This window comes from Pleurodeles waltl, chromosome 4_1 (genome assembly GCF_031143425.1).
Source record: "Pleurodeles waltl isolate 20211129_DDA chromosome 4_1, aPleWal1.hap1.20221129, whole genome shotgun sequence".
Classification (NCBI taxonomy): Eukaryota; Metazoa; Chordata; class Amphibia; order Caudata; family Salamandridae; genus Pleurodeles; species Pleurodeles waltl.
The window spans coordinates 975,222,985-975,244,519 of NC_090442.1; the positions used below are offsets into that span (position 1 = coordinate 975,222,985).

Below are 21,535 nucleotides of genomic sequence, written 5' to 3' on the forward strand. Positions count from 1 at the left end.
AGGCTATTAGAACATTCTGCCACTCAGGGCAGAATGTTCTATTAAATAAAACAAATTCCTCATGGAGCCCGAGGGGATTAGGGGCCATATGTACGAAAGCTTTTTCCTATAGACACAGAATGGGTAAAATACTTTCGTACATCTGGCCCTATAATCCCCTCGGGCTCCGTGAGGCTTTGTTCACAGCTGTTGCTGTGAACAAAGTGAACATTGGAATGTTGGCGCTGCGTGCTTTTACCGGCCAGTAAAAGCCCGCAGCACTCCATTGTTTTCAATGGAGCTGCCAACGTTCCAATGTTCTAATCAATATTAAAGCTCATAGTGATAGTATTTCAATCTGGAGAGTGTAGCGGGCATTCAGTACCTGTGTGTATCATTTCTAGCCCTAAGCTAATACAAATATCACTATTATCTATGCACAAAGGCTACCTTTTAATGCTGATTCCATAACAGTGACTCATGGAGCAATTTGTTTAGCAATAAATTAGCCAAAGCCCAAACACACATTTAGGCAAAACACATACTAAAACAAGCTATGCAAAGTTTATTGAACTGTACCTGGAGGAGAATCCCAAATATTTTATGTAGGATCTTATTTTGTGTGACGGAGCTCCTTTAAACAGTGTTTTTCATTAATTCACCTAGTACAGTGGTTCCCAACCTTTTGACTCCTGAGGACCCCCAATGAATCATTACTGGAAGCCAGGGACCCCCAGCAATTTTTACAATTTAATTTTCAAACATTATAACAGTAATTTGCAAAAAATATAACAAGTACACACCAAACAAATACTCAAATTACTAAAGATAAAATTCTTTTATATTGAACAAATATGCAAAAATCGAAACATTTTATTGGGAAGGTTGGCACTGCATCTCGGCAACTACCTTTTCAATTTTTGGTTTTATTTAGGAAAGGTGAATCCTCAGGTCAGATTCTACATTTCTGGAGTGATTTCTGTTTTTATTTTTTAGGTATGAAAGATCTGAGAACGTTTTTCCACATAAATAAGTAAAGGGGAAAGGAAGTAAACCATAAGGGCCTCTCATCTCTCCCTAGCCTCTCTCCCATGTACTTCATTTGTTTTATAGCACCTCTCATACCACTGTAGGGTGTCACGGCATTTTACTGGGGATTACAAGCTTTATGATTCACATGTCATCCACTCTGGTAGGCATTTTCTAAGAGCGCTTGCTCTGGAGAAGCACAAACTTAGGATTCAGAACACAGCACAGTGATTAGCGATGACATTAGCGCAGTGCTTAATTTGTAAATAAAAATGTGCCGGTGCCCAAAGCCCTCCTCTTAAACATGCGGCTGGTGCAATTAAATGTGAACACGGAATACGGAGGCAGCATAATCCTGAAGCCATCTCAGGACTCTTCAATCCATATAAAGCCACTCCCGGCCACATCAGCTCACTCTATCAGCTTTCTACTTTCTCCCTTTGTGGCGCTTTTTCGTTTTTCCTTCCTCCGTCTTTCCCATATGTGTCTTTGGCTTGCAGCAAATGCTTGAGGCAGAAGAATAAGCCCCAGCCCTCAAAAATAAGTGCCGGTGCTCAGCACCGGAAACAAGAAGCACAAATTAAGCACTGTGTTAGCAATAAGAATGTATTTCTAGACAAGCAACCCTTTTTTAGCAGCATAAGGAAAATGAAAGACTAGATAAAAAACAACTTTCTAATTTGTGCAATGCGGTTTGCATGCAGCTCTTTAATGGCAGTTCACAGCTCACTGTGCTAGATTACGATTATGAACTGCATAGTAACAAAAGATTCTCTGTGACAAAAGCAGTAACCCATTGTGCCATGCACATAAAATACTGTTCTTTGTATGATACACATTCTTTGCAGCAGGCTTATTAACCATCTGCGCTACCTTTGAGTCCAAACTGGCACTGCACAAAACTCCCATCTCTCTCCAGCAGATACATTAATCACTTGAGTTAGCTTGACCCTTTTATTTTGGCAGTACAAGGAGCTTTGCAGTGCATTTAAAACTGCTCAACAACGGAAGTAATAAATATGAGAATAAGCACGCACCTGTTTGTCAGAGGCCTCAGCTGGAGAAGTGCCTTCTTCCCAGCCCAGGCTTGCGGACCACAGGTTGGGAACCACTGACCTAGTACATTACAAAAGACATGCCTCCTCCTCTATTATTAAAGCACTTTTGCAGTATAACTGTTCTTGCAAAAATCAAACTTGGGTAAATAGCCAGCTTACTCAGTGGACATAAAACACAAACTTGAGAAATTGATCAACGATTGCTACAGTAGCTTGAATCAACCCAACATTTTTTTTGTACGCAGTTTACATGGCTTAGATTAAAATGGTGGGTCAACCTAAATAAATTACATTTGAGAAATGAGCTAAAATAAACTGCATTTGAGAAATTAACTAAATATACATTCATTCCGGATGCCATTATGCTACCTCCTAGAAACCAGGCACAGTGGTATAACCAGGGTTCCATGAAGCCTGTTGCAAGTAAGGTAAATGGATGCAGTGCCCAAGTTAGAAATAAAAAGGCCCCTTTAATTGGGGTCCAGTGGACATGAATGGCTATTCATCAATGTGCCAGGGGTTGCGGAAGTGACATCACACACTGCATGGCCTCAAAGACATCACAAGAAGTGACATCATATGACCTTTGAACCTGAATCGCAGGGGTTGATGCCAGATGACCTTGATCCTGATGACAGCAGAATATTGCTAAAGCATAGTGAAAACCTAACCAAAAACAATATTGCTCAATCATTGTGAGATGCATTAAAAGATTAAAAAAAATAATAGGGGTCAAGTCCACCTGTATTATTTCATATCGCCCATACACTGAATATGAAGTATATTATTGAATTGATATATTCTTATCATTGTTAAAACGTTTTAATGTATGACCACTTGCAAGGGACTGTCGCATGTGCAATGGGTCACGAGGGGCAAGTCCAGGAGTAGCAGCTGCTACCTCTGGCGACCCCTTTTTAACACCCATGTCAGATAGCCAGGGTCGTGCACTCGCTACATTAATGATAGATATGCCCTACATCCCAAGAAGCCTCGAGATCATGTCAAACTTTTACAAGCTCTTATTCCTAACCTGTCTGTGTGTCTTAGTGCAGGCCCTTACTTCTTGCTGTTTCAACTAGTTTCTGGTTGCCGGTTGTTCTTCAGAGCATTGCAAATGTGGAGGTTCATGACGCAGCTTCACAACAAGAATAATGTATTCTAATAGTTTGGCTGTTGGTCGAATACAGTAGTTTTTTGCCTTAAAAAAACTGCTTGCCATCCCTGACTCTGCCAGAGCCATAAAGTTTTCGACCTGCGAGAACTGTGGCTGCTGCCTGAATCCAGGCCATGCTTGTAAGAAGTACTAATCATCATACTGGAGTCTGCCAGCACAAGCATTCCCCTGATGTGCTCCCTTTTAAAGGTTTAATGCGGATTTCATAAAAATATGTATAAGTTTGAGCAAATAGAGTAGTCTGTGGATCAGTAGTATCCGAGTTACAGCTGCTCCTTAAATAGTGTCCCTTGAAAACTGGCACATTGGTTGACATGAATTGAAAGAATCCCATCATGTTCCCAATACATCATTTTTTATGCTGTCTGTATCATGAAAGTCCAACGCATTCCCTTTGTCGTGCACGTTCATGCTTTTGCTTGACTTTGCTTTTTTATTTTTTTTATTTAAGCGCTCGCTAAACTGTAACAACACGTACATTGATGAGCCAAATCTGTACCGGACCAACATCGGCGAATCCACTGCCTCCCTTGAAAGCACCGTCAGGTCAGCCAAGAGCCACAGTAGCTACCTTGCTTATATCTTCAGGTAATCAGGTGGCGGAAGCTTGGCTTTGCGGTGATTTATAATTATTTGCTGTCCTTGCTCTGCGAATAACCCTGCTCTACAACCTATGCTGCTGCATCAAATAAATATGCTTGGAACATGGCTTTTATTGGGTGGACTCTTTTGCATGTCCATGGCTGCTTTTCATTAGAATTTTGCATGTGCCCTTAATCTTGGCGACAGTTGCTTTTTCTTTTAACTGTTTTTAACTGTTGTCTCCTATAATCTACTTTTTCACTTTGTGGCATACACTTTTGCCTCACAAAGAAGGGGGATGGGTCCCTCACATAGTGATGGAACGATGAGACGCATATTGACTTAGATGAGTGTCATTTTCTTTGTTCTAGGGAGGATGCTACTCAGAAATTGAGTATATCTTCCAGCCAAGCCCGTGCTGGACACACCGAAGGCGAATCTTCCATATTCCACAGAAAGTCAGGTAGCCGTGCTGGTAAAGGTGCGTATTTGTACACTGTTTTCCCACATGGACATGGCTTTTCTCAGCACTTGAATTGTTACATCTTTCCATCGTTTGTTGTTAATTTGCTACTACAAGTTGTGATTTTCTGTGCTTGGAATAGACTGCACTCCACTGGGCTGTTGGTTATCCAAAGCCGCAATGCTTAAACTTTTAACTGCTGTGGACACCCACTGAATCATTACTAGAGTCTGACGACCCCCACTGAGTCATTATTGGAAGCCAGGGACTCCCAGCCTAAGCAATTTCTATGATTTGAACCTCAAAACAATTCACAAAAACGTGTGTGCCAAACAAATGGCCAAATATTGGAATATTTACTTTGTCAAATTTGAGAAGGTTTTCAAATTTTCAGTTATTTTTTTGTTTATACTTAATTTATTTTGATTTATTAATTTGAATATTATTCCATTTTGGAAAACATCTGCAGACCCCCTGAAGAGACCTCGTGGATCCCAAGAGATCCCCAGCCACAGGTTAGAAACCACTGAACTAAAGTAAGAGGACATATAAGCAGGGAATAGGTGCCAGGAACTGAGAGGAAGCAGGCATTTGGGGAGTTAGGAAAATACTTAACTTTTTCCATACTCTGCTTTGAGTTGGCTATGTCTGTAAATACCTGTGCTGCAGGTGAGTTTCTTAGCATTATAAAAGACAAAAGCATAAGTCACTTCATAGAGCTTCTAGGATAGCGGGAGTGCCGGAGACTTGTCATTCCTCACCTTCATGCCATTAACGCAGGAACCAGTGGTTTATTTACAGTGCTTTGCCCCCTTGCATGGAGTTTACTTCCCAGGGTGCTGATAGACAAAGTCAAGATAAATATTTAATTCCACCTTAAAGGGAGTATTATACATGTGGTAAAACCTATCGGGAGACTAGAAAAATGTGCAGATGCTAATAAGAGATGCAAAAAAAATTGTGGCCAACAGAAGCCACATTCTGTTGCAGATGAACCTGCATAAGAAATCTACTTGTTTTGTTCTTTTGGAGAAACGAGAGTCCCACACAGGTAGCCCATCCATGTGCTGCTGATAGATATTGGCGTAAACATGTTTCTGAATGATGGCTATTAAGGATGTTTAACTGTCAACCATAAAAAATACAGACTGCATTGCAGAAAAAAATGCAGAAAAAAATTTGAAAGCCCATGCATAAATTGCGAAATCTATACTCTCCAAGTGCTGACAAACCTGTAGCCCCCAGCAAGCATCTCATAAAAAGTGTGTGGTGCTAATCCTTCCTGCGGGGTGATTGGCTCCCACTCCTTCTCCCAAGATTGTGCTTGTACTCGACAAGTATCGACAGGGGTTCTCTGGTCTCTTCGAATTCCTGATGCTTTTCATACGGGTCCCTTGAGGGTGGGATCAGCCTCTGTTCACCTATCATTCATGGCTGTCGCATCACTGTCGCATCACCAAGTAGTTGTTTTTGTTTGCAGGGCTGTATTTCAGTGTGCTAACTTCCCATTCTTGTTTCCGTCCTTCTGCAGGGCGGGATTCAGATTCTGATAGCGAGCTGTCGGTGGATGAACACAGTAGCTCTTATGCCTCGTCCCATTCGTCGGACAGCGAAGAGGAGGGGGCAAAAGCGAAGAAAAAGTGGAATTCTACCACTCCAAAGAATAATGAACGGGGCCCTGTCCACAGCACGCCCAAAGGTACAGTTCGGTTTTGTGTTTACAATTGGCTTAGCTCCAGGCTCTCGCCTTAGCCTTGTGATTCTTGGGTGCGGTGATGGGCCAATCCACAAAGGCATGTATGAGTTCATACGAGTACTACAGGAGTATTACTTTATGTACTCCACAATGCATTTGTGTACTTCATCTTCCGTGCTACTGGCTTCGGGGACAGGCAAGTTCTTTTGAAGCCTGTGGCTCAGTAGAATTCCTTCTCTGCCACAGCCCCTCTGACCACCATGCCTCTGACAGCCATGGATCTTTCTCAGCATAAGTGACCATCCCTCTCCTGTCGCAGTCACTGTCTCAGCAACTTCCTGCACCATGTTCTAAAAGAGTAGGGAGGACAGATCTAGTCTCTTCACATAACAGGAAGTGTCCATTGCAGCGCCTGGTCCACAGTCAGACAACGCAGGCTTAAATTCCTATATTTCCTTCCTGCATCCACATTACAGTCAGTCCTAAACGGCATTATCATGTGTTAACCGATACAGGATTAAGCCTGAGAAGTGAGTTTTAAACATTAGGTGTAAGATAGCAGTTAGCGTGTACGGAGAAAGTTAATAAAGAAAGGTGGGAAATAAAACACAAATGACAAAGACAAACACTCTAGATTAGGCACACAAAAGAGAGGGCTCTTTGTTCAGTCAGCTCCTGAAATTATTTTAGGCTTTGGCTGTGCAGTTCATTCTCTTTTCCCCCTTTCCAGCTCCCATTGACTCTGTACCCAATCATGTCAAACCGTACTGGCCAGGCGAGAGCTTATCCGCCAGCGACGGCGAGGATCCTGGTGGGAAGCGGAAGCTGAAGGTGGAGACCAAGGTTAACGTGGAGCTTCATGCCGACAACAAGGGTAACCACTGCAGCGAAGCACCAAAAGACAAGGAGAATGAAGGTCAGCAAAAGGAAAACAAGCCTGCATCAAACCAAAACAACCAGCAACCGGAACAACGAAAGGGTAAGAAAGGAAGCAAACCATTCCTGGTACTGCTTTTCGACTGTCAATTTACTGGCACAATATGTGTGATAATAGATTTGGAGAAGTAACATTCTTGACATAACACCATGCTTAACAACAAACATTCTCAAGCAAAACATGGTTGCTGTTTTTTCCTTAATCCCTCGCTTATTTTTCCTTGAAAATTTGAACAGTGACCTGTAAGATTTGACAACCTTGTCCGTTCGGCAGGCATCGAATCCGAGAACTTGCCAGGAGGCATCGCAAGACATTGCCGGAAGTCCTTTTCGAGAAACTAACAAGCACATCTTGGGCAAACATCCAGCAGACTTGGGTGGAGGTGATCAGGACATGCCCTGTCAGCGAGCTTTCATCAGCAGTGATAGCTAGCTTTAGGTTTCACTTCCGGTAGGGAGATAAGATGTGTACTGGTTAACTGAAAGGATTGAAATGATGCGTGGGTGCCCTGCCTTCAGTTTATTTCTAAGAAAACACACACTGCGTTTGACAAGTTGCGTTGCTTAATTAAGTAATTTCTTAAACCTGCTGTCCTTATTTTTAATAATTTCTAAAATCATTAATCAGTTGCTCTTAAAATTCAAGGAAGGTCATTACAAGCAGGCACAACATGATGAAGAACGTGTCTGAAATCTTACTGTACCCCTTGGAGACAGCCACTTCTTCCAAAGTGATTAGGTATTCCTCCATTCCTGTTAGGTTTTCAGCCAACGAGGATGAAGGAGAACATGGAGTCAGCCTGGCAATGTCCTCTTTATGCCACCCAATAATAAGCAGAACATTGTGTACACCTACAACTATCAAGCTTATTAGTCGACTAAGCATAAAGGCAAGGCAAATTACAGTACATTTAAGTGATATTATACTACCTTGCGCTTGGGGGTTTAAGCCGATGCTGAAAGCATTAGCCGCTCTTAACTGCCCCTTCCCGCAGTTGTTGGCCCAAAGTAAAGGAAAAGGCGCATAAAGAAATTAAGAGCAATCAACAGTGGTTGCATGCTGATAAGTTATCCTCTGACCCCCTGTACGCTTTTTGCCCCTAAGTTACACTCACACACAGTTGGAACGCAAGCAAACATGGCCACTGTCTAAGCAGTCTGACTGGCTGGGCCAATCTCAGGGCTCCACTCCGGGGGTCATTAATGCTAAATCATTCTTGACATTGCCCAGCGATTGCAGAAATCACGACAGTAATTTAATAAATGAAGAAAGATATAAAATAAGATCCGGATCACTGAATGTTTGGTACCGAGAACCTTCTCTGCCTCCATGCTCTCTATATGTATTGGCTGATTGCAAACTGGTTTACAGAACAAAATGGACAGGTTTAAACCAGGTAAATCGGACAACTGATCAAACAGTATAATACTCTGAACTCATCTTCAGTACTTGTTGATAACTAGTTTTAAAATGCTGGATTTAAAAGGAATCAACTGAATTGAGAGTAAGACCTGGTGTCAGGCCTAGTGTCAGTGTGTGCGGGGGAGCCCTGCAGGAATGATGGCCAGATTGTCAGCACTGCACACAAACTTTGGTCAAGACAGTGCATGCATTGTGTTGAAGGGAGACTCTCCGGGATCCATTGCACTCATTCATGAGCTGCGTCTTAGGCAGCATGAAGCAGGCATCCTGCTAAGGCCATGGTTCCATGTTTAGGGATGAGGGGGTAACAACGGTGAAGCGTTGCAGCCATGACCAAACATAACTTTTAAATACAGCGTGATGGTTTTCAGAAATGCAGTGCTTCCCAGAGTTTCTCACTTCATCCAGTTGTGACGTCATGTGCTGGAAAAGCTAAAAGATTTGTCCTTGGAAATCCGGTGGGATAGGTATTTTTATTTTGTGTTACAAGTCTGTCATACCAAGAAAAAGGAAGCATGTTGCTGAAAGAACTTGAGAGCTGTAGACTTGGAATACCATTTTTGCCAGTAAGCCTCATGTCAGAAATCACAATAGTAAAATTACACACGCACACACAATCTCTCTCGCTCTCATACACAGAAAATACATAGAGGGTCTGTTCAAGTGTCATTCACATTTTGCTTGCAGAGCATATAGCAATGGGTCCACTCCCTTTAGGTATTTGCTTTTTTTTCACTCTGCTTTCATTTCGTGTTTTTTGTATTTATTTTTGTGATGGATCACGTTTAACTTTTTGTGTTGGAAAGATATGCACGGTACCTTTAGAGGGTAGCATGTTACATTTTTATTACCTTTAAACTTTAAGTGCCTGTTACATAGGTCTTCAAAAAAGGAAAATAAATAAAAATAACTGAATCATCAAGTCTAGGCCTATGGGTTTTGCCACTGCTCGTTCTATAAATGTATTCACTTTTAGAATGCAATGAACAGGACCAATGTTCCCTTTTACTTAAGTGTAGTTGTGAAGACAACTGTAGTCCTTACAGGTGAAACGACATGAATACACCTGATGGTGAACTAACATTCGCTTTGCTCACTTCTGTTTTCCTCAGGTATTTTAAAGAACAAAGTCACCTACCCTCCCCCGCTAACTGACAAAAACATGAAGAATCGTTTGAGGGAAAAACTGTTGGACTACAACCATACGACGATCTCGTCGCGAGCTTCCTCGCCGGGCTCCAACGATGGATACCACTCTCCGGCAAACACCAGCATTATCATTAAAACCCCACGACTGGAGCAACCCTCAGAGCAACTCAACGGCATGGCTCTCAATGTCCGGAAAGGCCTGATAAATGCAGAAACATCTGACTCGGAGTAAGTGCATCTCAGAGTACATTAACTAGAAATGGTCACATTTAGAAATATTGACGAGGCTTGGCCTAAACCATCCTGCCTTTCTGATTTCCTTTCTGTGAGTGTGGTAAAGTTCTGGGTTTCCGCCCCGTCATACAGCACACTAACTCCTAACAAGTCTTTTTATACTAATGGCTGAGCGCAAGCTCTGTTGACCTCTCAATATGCATATTTTAAATATCCCTTTCAGTGATTGGTTGCCTGGCTCTCACTTGCACAGAGAAAGACTGGATGTGTGCTGCACTCCTCAGCAATTCAGTTATTAAATGATAGAGCTACGCGCTTTTACGATGGAATGATTTATCACTGAACTGGTTAATGATCACATTCAGGTCTACATATATTGTCACAGGTGTGAAACCTTAATGAAGGAGCGGGTTAAACATTAAACAGAGCCTTGCTTGACAAGACCCTCACCCACAGATAGGCAATGGTGGAGGTAAATGAGTTTCCCAGTAAATATTGAAGGACTGACGAACTCCACGGCTGAGCATACCAGACAGGGTTGGTGGCGTCAGTACAGCTTGGCATTAGAGGCGTGTTCTATCTAAAATGGGTATTTAGGAGTCAATGCAACTTTAGCATCGGCCATGTCAGCAAGCAGAGAAAACATTAACCACATTCCAGTTTTGCTTCCATCGTTTTTCTATGCAGTGACCACACTTTTTAGGGGAGTGGGAGAGGTTAAAGCAGAGGTCTTCAAACTGGGGGGCAGGCCCCCCTAGGGGGGCCTCAAGTGTTCCCAGCGGGGCCCCAAACGCTGGCCAAAAGAAATATTATACAGATAACATGCTCTTGTTTTAAGCAGAAGCATGTTACTGCAGGTTTAAAAAGGTAGCAGTACTTCACTGCAATGTTTAAATAGGTTTAGACATATTTAAACATTGCCATCTTTCTAAAATAATTGTGAAAAATTCTGAGGGGGGCCCAAAGATTTTTATTTTTCAACTGGGGGGGGGGGGGGAGGCGGCATTAAAAAGTTTGAAGACCACTGCGTTAAAGTGTCATTTAATAAGTAATGCCAGTCCTCAGGAGTGCTAACATAAAGCCTCTTCCACCCACGTGTAATATATTCACATTCTCTCAGACAGCCCCAGGAGATGTTCAGTCAGGTTATGACAAAATCGCTGAAACAACGTGTCCCAAAATGTGTTTGAGCAATTAAAAGGTGGGGGCTTTCTACACTATTTCGTCAAAGCAAAACGTTAAAAAAAAACTGAGGTTCAGATAGCTGCTTCAATAGGTAAATTACCAATGGTAGTGCAGAGCTGAGTTAACGGATTGCACAGATGTTATGCAGTGGTGCTTTAAAAAGTATTTGTCATTTGTTAACTGGTATATGGACCAAAGTGTGCACTAAAGCCCAATCAAGTGCCTTTCTGACAAAATCTGAGCAGTGTGAAGTTGCAAGTAAGTGCTGCTCCATTGTGGTTCCCTGTGCACACACCTGTTAGATCAATGGTTCCCAACCTGTGGTCAAGGGACCCCAGGGGGTGCCCAAAGACTCCCCAGGGGGTCCGCGACTGTTTAGAAGATTAAATAAGATTAACAGATTAGAGCCCCAGCTTTCAGTACTGACTCAGTGGGGGTCCCCGGATTCCAATAATGAGTCATTGGGGATCTCCGGGATTCAGTAATGATAACGTTTGGGTCCACAGAAGTTAAAAAGGTTGGGAACCACTGTGTTAGATTACACCAGTGGTTTCCATGGAGGGAAACGATGCTTGTCGAGGGCCACTGAAGTTATGCGGCAGGGGACCTCCAAATTATATGGCAGGGTTGACTAACTTATGCACAAAGAAAAGCAAATTATGCGGCACATTTTTTGATGGTATTACTTATTTTTTCAGTTTTACACATAGTGATACTGTTTGAGCAAATATTCCACATCACTAGTTACAGTTTAGCAGCCAAACAGACAAAAAAGCAACTGAAAGATGACCAGCTAATCTTTGTGAAGGGCCTTCCACTGTGTAACTAGCGACATTTTTAGTAAACTTTGATCCATTTGAGCTAGAAATAACGTTATCGTTGGTTAAAATCTGTAGGCTGTGCAGAAGATAATTGATGTGGTAAATGCAGCAAATCCATAGAACACGACAACCACAAAATCACATAATTCCAGTAGCTTTGGCTGTGCCTGACAAACAGGTTCCCAGTCATGCCCACGCGCCTCTTCATGTGTGTAGTGCAGCAGTAGTCTTCACACCCTGCAGATCTGTTAACTAATCCATCATCACATGATCACAAGAGATGCTTATCGAGGGTAGGACCACGCCTCTTGAAATGAAGGCCTTCGGTCTAAATATGTTTACCCAGTTTCTTACCAAACCATTTTTGCAAACAACAGGGACACACCAATGGCACTGAAACTAGTAAGAGATCGGAGGCCCATTGCAGTTTGGGAATAGATCAGGATATGAGGCCAAAACGTCCTTGGTGCCATTTGGAGTCATTCTGAAAACTGATTACAGAAATGGCCCCTTTTCCTAATATACAGTTAGTCATAAGCTTTTTGCATTGTGCATGAGGACTCAACTTTTCTAGACAGTTGTATGTGACCTGGGTAACACAAGACTTTGGGGGCTTGGCCTCTTTTATGTATCTGGTGGTCAAGGGAACATTGGTTCTAACTGCATGGCAAACTTTGAGTAGCTCATCGGATGTCCTCCAGGGCTCTCCTCATCATCAGTTCATCTAAATATAAACATGTTGCTGGTCAGTGGCTTGGTGACAACAAGTCTAGTTTCATATTTAAACATATATGCTGATATGTGCAACACATTCACTATATGGATTTTTTTCAGACTGTCCAGCAAACATTTTCTCTTGGATTATATCCCATCTAGTACATAAGCGCAAGATTAAAAAGAGTGATTCAGAATTATGCATACAAACACAAAATAATCTAATTAGAATGCTATGCGACAAAAAAGTAAAAACAAATTAGGATTGCGCTTGTTAGATTATAGTATACTACTTTCTACGTACATATTGTGACCTTCTCCATCCACTGTCATAGTTTGCAGGTAGCTCCACCCATTAGGCTAATCAGATCAGATTGTTATTAGACCAGAAATTAACTGAATAAAGGCCGGCAAGAAGACTTCTTTTAATTTTTTAGACAGTTTGAAAGAGTGTGTGTACTAACTTTTGAGTTGTGCGAGGGTGATCGCATCAGATCACAACTGTTACTCTTTTTGATTCATAAGTCCACTTAGAAAATTATTCTTAATAGAAAGCACACTTGAAAATGTCCAGTCATTAACCTGTTTCTGGTGAATTGAGGTTTTAAAATCATAGCAATGGAGGCTAGTTGTGCTTGTGAAAGCCTGAGGATATGAAATTGTGACATCTTAATAAGGACAAAGATAATTCAGGGCAGAGATGTTAAATCCAAAGGACTCAAAAATAAGGCTTGTTTGGCAGAAACCCAGGCACATCATGAAAATGTCCATCTTCACCAGAGGTGAGGTCAACACCTTGAGGAGTACTGATTAGGGCTCTGAATATCTTGTGCAGGTCTAGATGCTGCCTATCCATATGGTAAAGAAGGAAATATGGATGGTGTATGGTCCCCATCAGCAATCATAAGAAGAGAGCTGTTTAGCTGCCAAACACGTCGGAAGAGGTGTATATCTAGCTCAAGCCAGCTTAAAAATGGCACTTTTGGCGAAGATCCAGGGCTAGTTTGGAAATGACGGTCTTCACACTAGGTGTGATGAATTCTTGCAAGAGTGTTAATGGAAACAATTTGTAATACCATTTAAACCAAGCATTTGCAATGTAATGCGTCTTGCTTTTGCTACAGTTAGAGCTATTAGTGATGTAAATTCCTATCTGGACTTTTCTTGCCACACAAACTGAAAATAAAAAGTAAAACAGTTGACACAAGTGAGCTGATTCAAAGCGCTCCCCCACCATGAGCGTGTGTGCGAAGGAGAGACACAAAAGGAAAAATAAGTTTGCTCGCAGTCAAAGCTATAGCCAAAAGTGCAATTAGCCATGTAACAGGGTCGATGGCCAAGGCGGTAACAAAACCGCCTCAAGGAGGGGCAAACGTAAAGCACTTACCAACGAAAACAAAGGATTTTTGAAAGGCAAGCCCATGAACGAGTGATAGTGATGGGTGTGAGGTGGGTTTGGTTAAAAGCCCAGATACATACCAACACGTCGGAAAAGCAGCACTTGGGTGCTGCTAGGCTCGACCTAAAAATGGTTTGAGTAGACTCTGAAAAAAACCTTTTGAAAAAATAGTTGTAAGAGCAAATAGGAAGTTGTAGAGCAGGATGGTAGATAGGGAATTTGGCAGACACGATGGGCCCAGGAGCCTATATCTGTTGTCAGCATCTACCTATTTACCTGCCAGATGTTATCACCATTGAAGTGCCATTGTTCATGCTCTCATTTTGGTCTTAATTTTAAAACCTTGCATATTGCCAACTGCAAATGTTTGTTTTGAGTCACCCGAAGTTGATGCATAACAAAGCGTAATCAAAGTCGGGCTGGTCTTGAATAGCGCTAATTGTGTGTTGGAAATTAGACCGGTTTGGAAAGACGGGGCATGCAAAGTTCATAAAAATGTACCAGCCTCCTATTGTGCATAAGAGCTGTGAGCAGATACACAAAATCAGACGAGAAATTATTTTAGTCCTGAGAGTTACCACTGCAAGGGCTGGGATTTCGCATTAGGCTTGTCACACAAAATTCCCGAAATAATACAATTACGCCATGTTGCGTGTACTTACATGCCATTTGCGGTAAAAATTTACAGAAACAGAGTGAGAGCGACTGTTGCGTGTGGTGTGTTTGATATATTTTTTGTAGCTATTTTTTTGTGTGCAAAATGAGTCTTTGTATCGTTTATTGATGGCACGGTGCATTTATAGCACAAGATGGTGGATTATTTGTAATTCTGAGCACTTTCTTATAATTTTGCAGAAGTTTTGCATAATTACACGAAAGCAAATTATGGGAATTTCACGCAGCGCTAAGGAGGAAAAAATGAAATTATGTATTACTGTACTTTAGGAAAAATACTACTAACAGTAGTCAAAATGCCCTATTTCGATGCTCGAGCTCATGGTTCCCTAGTCTTTGTTTCCTAGATTGAAATGGACTAGTCATAGGCAGGGAGTAGCAATTCTCCAATGTAAAACACAAGAGGTTCGGGTTATAGAAGTGGCAAGTGATATAGAATTCCGCTTACTCACATTGAAACCGCTGTCAAACCGTGTAAAGCACACCAACAGAGAGGGGGGGCTTCAAGTGAAAGGGTAAGCTCCATGAAACACATTCCACATCTAACCATTTATGCGTGTAACGTTGAGGACTGCGTTTCTGCAGTTTCAGGTGGTACACTGCTTTCACGTTGTAACCATAGGCAAGTAGTATATAGGTAAAACTATGGACACGTAGCACTGTTTGTGTAAAATCCATTACACCCATCAATTAGCAAAGCCTGTTGGTATAGCATTGGCTGCTGGGTCTGGCTTTGTCACTGTTTTTTTTTACATGGTTTTATAAAGCTTCATTGTTGTGGGAGCTGCCGGACCCTCATCAATAAAAAAAATAAAAATTGGAAAAAATATTTTTGAACTCAAAAGGCACAAAGCCATATGTACGAAAGCTTTTTCCCATAGACACAGAATGGGTAAAATCCTTTGGTACATCTGGGCTAAAGATCCACGTTAGTCCCTTGCACTGTAGAGAAGTACATCGGCTGTGGATGTGCTCCTTGCGAAAGAGCGGAATGTTATCACTTACAGTGAGGTTAGCTAATGGCTGATGTGGGTGTGATTCCCCTTCTTCAGCTTTACATGGTTTGGGTTTTTAATTCTTATTTAATTTTCATGGTTCATGCCAACTCGTGTAACACACAAGCAGGATTTGATGATGTCATACTTGCAAGTCATTACAAGTCGTGCATTAAAAACATCCACCAAAATTACTTTATTTTGTAAAACTAACAGCTATGTTTTGGCAAAACCAACAAAGGGAACCAGTTTGTGGTAGCTACAGGCCAATGCCGCTGGAATCTGAGCTCAAATCTGATATGAAAAGAAAATCGTCTGACATCTGAATGTTTCCAGTTCTTATGGGTTCATAAGTAATTAACATACCAGTCATCCATGGCAGGTGAAAGGAGGCTGCAAATTGAGGATAATTAAAATGTTAAAACTTGTGCACTACACTTCTCTAGCTCTCTTGCACTATAACATGAACACAAAGAAACAGGAAGTACTCAAAATTACTTAAATCTCTCTTCAGCGTTTCAGGCTTTGCACTGCTCGCCCAAACCATGGAGAGAGATGCATGCACTCCCAATACACCTCAAATCTCTGATGGCAATTTATAGGATCCATCGAACCGCGTTAATCCAGGCCAGAGATTGAGCATGTCTGAAGAGCTATGAAAAGCAAGCGGTTGCAAAGACAGTAGGTCTGGCTTTTGCAAGTGTGATTTTTGTTTTTGTTGCAAACATACACAATTTCCCGAAAATAAATTGACAAACATAAAAATGAACAATTTGCCTAGCAGTCCAGACACACTAGCTCTGACACTGAAGTGCACGTCTATTCAGGAGGCTTTTTTACATGTAATCAGGCACAATGTTGGGCAGACAATGGGTGAAGTAGGCTGACCAATTGCCCCATGTTGTATACTTGTGTGCTGTATACTGTGGTAGACAGTAGCAAAATGTGAATGGCAACGGATTATGAGGGCCGAGCAGGAGCGCCTCTATTTATCTGTATTTGAACGTTTTTTAAGCATGAAGCTTGCGAGAGCAGCAGGCCAGATGTAAAAATTAAGATTTGCCCCAAAACTACCCTCTTGTATGACAGCTCTGCTGTTCAGGGATGGTGATGGACAATTTGCAATGCATGCAGGTTCACTAACATGGAATGCCTACTCTTGTTTGCTTGTGTATACCTAACCCTAATATTGCATGCTTCCTCCTCATGAACAGCGGCAGTAACGAAACCTCAATTTGAACCATCAGGAAACCATGAAGGCCACTGCTTGTGCAAAGTAGCTGCTGAAATGCCACTTCTCAGAGCTTTGGGGAAAGGACATACCAGCGGAGGGTGATGCCACTTCCTGCATAGTTGCACATTATGGCGCGTTTCGGACAACCTGTAAATAAATGAACTGTGCTGATGAGTTGTACAGAATTGCCGAAGATGGATATTTTATCAGCTGGATTCAGCATTTGTTTATTTGCCCAGTGCCAACATTTCTGGAGATGCGCAAGATGGCTGTGGTGCCTTGGCCAGAGGATTTTATGACTGCGCTCAGAATGCCTTCCCAGGCATGTGCAGCCCAACTGCTTATTTGTACCGCACTAATGGCCATCTATTGGGCGATCCAATGAGCTGGTGCAATCTTATTCTGTCACCGTGTGACCTTTTTGCCTAATGAACAATAAAGAAGAGAGAATCACACCAAGTGCCCTTCCTGATCACCAGAAGACTATTTTTGGACACTACTGGAAAAAAAGTATTTTATATAAAATTTGTAGATACCTTTTTATATATTTTGTATGGTGACTGTAAAATAGAAAATATGCTTCTTTGTACATTTTAAATTTGTGATGAGTTTAAGTTGATATTTCGGCATTTACTGAAATGGTCCTCTGATATTTTTATATAAAGGTTGCACAAATGTACTTGAACTTGCCTTGTGTTAAATAACTGACCCATGCATTATGAGCAAACACAGGTCACCATGAACATTCTCAAAATGCAATATACTTCAATTTAGACATCAAATTCGTCACTATAGAAAGGCATTGTATTTTTTGTGCTAGTTTCTGCTTCCAGTTCTAACCCTTTCTGAAACAAAATCCAGAAAACGAATTCAATTTTAATGCATTTCTGTTTAGTCCATTTGTACCGATCTTTCCACTTTCTGATTTTACCTGATATGTGTGTGAAAGGGAAAGCTGAAAAACACACTTTGTAATGAGTTTTTAAAACTTTGCTAAACTTTGCTACAGTGAAAAGTTTAGGGCAAATACTGGAGCATTCTTAATGAGTGCCATGGAATAAAGCTTGAATGGTTCACATGCCAGATGTTCATGCATCCTTCAAAGGTCTGTGTGGCAGCATCCCACCATGGACAAATGGATGACTCCCAAGAACAAGCACTCTTCTGCACTATGTAAATGTTGTCATGTCCCCTTAACGTTTGGCAACACATTTAGCAAGATACTACAATTATTTGTCTCCCTTTAACTAATATAGCTTTGAAGCACTAATTGTTTGTGTTTAGACAGGAGATGAGATTTTATGTTAGGTCGCTGTTATTGAAAGTCATATCTTTGGAAATAGGAAATGTGCCAAATTATTGTACCATCTTAACAAATTCGGCAGAACAATTTGCTTTCATACAGGAACTATTAGACTGGCCAGGACAAAATAGATGTACGCTAGAAGGGTATCCTTTGTTTTGCTCTATGACATGGACATAAAATATTCCCCATGGTCTTTCACTTTCCCCACACACCCGCTACTGTCATAAGGAAGTGGTTCGGACCATGATGCACAACAGCCATCTTTTGCCTCAGAAGCCAAGAACAGTATTTCAACCCTAATTCAAGTGGAATGTGTACTTATAGTCTAATTTTAGTCAAAGGAAGATGCACCTCAAGAACAGTATCACACCCTGGTTGAGTCTCTTCTGTGATGTATTTACAAAATATTGAGAACTGTTATTAATTCTTTGGTAATAGTTTGCATCAATTTGGTTTGAATTGCAATTTGGTTAAACACAATTGTTTGATGGCAAATAGTTTGAAATTATAGCACACATGAAATTCGGATTAGTTTGAATCAATTGGTTTCAATATAGTTTGGTCAAAATTCCAATTTTGTTAACACAAGGGAAAAATCCCTTTGTTCTTGAAAACCCCCTGTAATGCACCATTCTTGTTTACCTATTTTCCACCCTTTTGGATCACAGTCCCCTTGCTGCTTAGTTCTTTTTTTAAATTAAAAGGCGTTTATTTGAAAATGCCTTCTTACAAACTTCTTGCCAATCAGTATAAACATTTTAAATACATTAGTATGTAGAACTAAATGATGCAAATTCATTGTGCTTCTCACTGATTGATCCAGAGTAAACAGTGAGTCTTCTGCCATCTTAGACTCAGAGGTCTGATGCAAAAATGTGGCTGGACCTCGTGGAATGTTGCCATACCAGTACCTGCTGGTCTACTGTGAGTCTGTGGTGTAACCATTGACTGGGAGCAAAGTTCCCTGCCTATTTCTTACTACTGTATTATTCACTTACAAGCTTCTATCTGCTGAGAAGGACAGAATCTGTGTCTTCAGTGCAAATCATACTCTACATCAATTCAAGACTCTCTTTCAGTAACTTTTGGAGATGTGCTTCAATTTGTTGCTAAAAAACAAACATAACATTTTCACTTTCTCTTCTTGAAAAAAGAAAATCTTGCCACACTCCAAATTAGAAGATCGTGTGCAAATCTCTTCATGTAAAACGCTTCTAGTTCATTGATACGTAATATTTAATGATCCAATCTCCTCCTCTAATTTCAATCAAACCAAAGTATGGTGTAACTCAAAGCACCCAAATCCATTTAATCTTCCCACAAAGGTGCATCATTGAGGCTTCTCCATTGGTATTTCCACGTATTTAGAAATATGCCCCATCTGATAGAGGAGATGAGTTGTGTGAGAGGTAAGCTGAAAACAAAAACATTGTAGCGACAACACCTACATTGACTTGGAAAATATGATGGGTTGAATTTGACCTAGTTGATGCAAGCTCTTTAGTGCTCTCGCAGGATCTGTTGAAGACATTTGCATTGTATGTTATGATACATAAACAGACTTGCAAAGTGACTTGATTCTATTACAACGTGGTATTGCTGCAGCAGCAAGTGTGTTCAAAGGAGCATTTTGAACTGCCAACTCAACCCCCACAGCACACAAGTTAGGATGAGACCAAGCAGCTTGCACTGTATTGTCATTTTTGGTAGCGGTGAGAAAGAATGGGCTACATCCACCATATAATGTATTCGGTATATTGTGAAAAGGTGACTCGTGATTTTGTGCCTTTGCTTGATAATAGCACAAATGAAATGTAAAATCTAAAGTTATTAGGTGCAAAGGGTGCACATCTGCATGTCCGATTGGGGGATATGGGAATAGGCTTTTCAGGTTTACATTCCGATTTCTGCGTAGGGGGATAAGGATGTGCATAATTTCACTGTATCCAAATGAAAGTTGCTATATAGTTTGCATATTAAGAAAACTTTACCACCAAGTCCCAAAGTAAATGTATATCAAATGGACATTATAATGATGGTGTCGGGCAAAGTAGATGAAGACTTTACTTTTGTATAACAATGTGAAAAGTGGATTTTTGCAACTGTATAGGAAGGTTAGTCTTAAATTAGTTACTGAAAAAAATACTGACATTTTTTTGCAGAGTGGGAGTGCATGCGACCTATTTTTTTATGCGGGGCAAGACGAGTGCTAACAGTGATTTTGATTCTTTGAGGTCCTAAGGGCCTGTGAAAGCTACACCTTTGTTGTAAATCCCATTATGCTTGACCTACTCTGAAGTGCTCTTACAGTGTGTACATATTGCCCCTAAAATGTAATTGATTTAAATTTGATCAAAGGTGTTAAAAGCACCCATCTTTATTAATGACGTACAAATGTAAACCTATTTTATGACTTTTTGACAGATTAGACACTGGATTTTTTCTAAACAAATGTATATTTATTAACGTGCAGAACACTGGAAATATAGCAGAGATGTTACCATAAATTAAGTTCTAAATTTGTACTCCTGTGTGGTTTGAATTTTATTTTTTGTCCAGACATGAGAACTTCAAGGAGATTGAATTCACAGTAGCCTAAGAAACGAGCCAACCCAGTATTTAGTGTTTATTTCTTGTTTTACTGTAGGGAATCCTTATTGCATTCATTTCTACTGTTCATTTTCACAGCCCTTTCCAGAACGCAAGATAATAGTGTCTTGGATACTTGGAACTGTTCTATCCTTTTAAATCTCAAAATTGTTCTATCTCTGGCGGGCATAAATATTTGTTGATGTGGCAGTGTTGCTTATAACCGAACAATAGGACAATGACGGAAGATTAAGAGTTTGGATCCAGATTTGCCAAGGCATTGCACGGACGTCAGCACAACGCAGAGTAGTGCATGCTGTTTACTTTCCAATGCAAAAGGTGGTTTGCACTCAAAAGGGCAACTTTCTACAGCGCAAAAAAAGAATTTGCACCACTTATACACACACTTTCCACCACTGTGCCTAGCTTTGTCAAGGGCACATTAGAGCGGTGTTACTAGGGCAGATTAATGCGAATTCTGATAAGTTTAAAAACAAAACCCAATCTACTAAAACAAATTCGTTAAAAGGTTAAAGCCTTCGTGAAGCAAGATATCGATGGAGAAATGTTTGTTTCTTCAAAAAAGGATGTAGTGTACAGAAGGCCTCAAAGGCCTTCTCCGTTTGTTTAAGCATAGGAATTTGTATTGAAATGATATGCTTCCAGTACAAATCCCATGCTAAACATTGGACGCTTACCTCTGCACCATTGTGCAAGGCTGGGAGCCATGCGAAGAAGCCTGCAGGTGTTGACGCCAGCAGCCAGCCAATCTTAGTAGATACTGAGTGTTCCCCCTTGCACAACACAACACATCACATTTGGATGTTGTGCTGTACTGCATGTAAGACTAGTAATTCTGGATCTGTTTGGATGAATGTAAATTAGAACACC

General features: G+C 41.0%; 1 protein-coding gene across 3 annotated transcripts in view; it reads left to right on the forward strand.

Annotated features, from left to right (window-relative positions):
* The window catches only part of CELSR1 (cadherin EGF LAG seven-pass G-type receptor 1), a 393,160-nt gene extending 372,582 nt beyond the window's left edge, over nucleotides 1-20,578 (forward strand). The window contains exons 30-35 of one of the 3 annotated variants that reach the window (XM_069229728.1): nucleotides 3,695-3,831; nucleotides 4,197-4,306; nucleotides 5,820-5,987; nucleotides 6,715-6,963; nucleotides 9,456-9,720; nucleotides 16,763-20,578. In XM_069229728.1, the coding sequence (XP_069085829.1) occupies nucleotides 3,695-3,831; nucleotides 4,197-4,306; nucleotides 5,820-5,987; nucleotides 6,715-6,963; nucleotides 9,456-9,720; nucleotides 16,763-16,772 (939 nt within the window). In that variant the 3' untranslated portion in view covers nucleotides 16,773-20,578. Of the gene's footprint in view, nucleotides 1-3,694; nucleotides 3,832-4,196; nucleotides 4,307-5,819; nucleotides 5,988-6,714; nucleotides 6,964-9,455; nucleotides 9,721-16,729 lie in introns of all 3 variants that reach the window. The other 2 variants (XM_069229729.1, XM_069229730.1) reach the window with 2 other exon arrangements.
* Nucleotides 20,579-21,535: the final 957 nt, after the last annotated feature.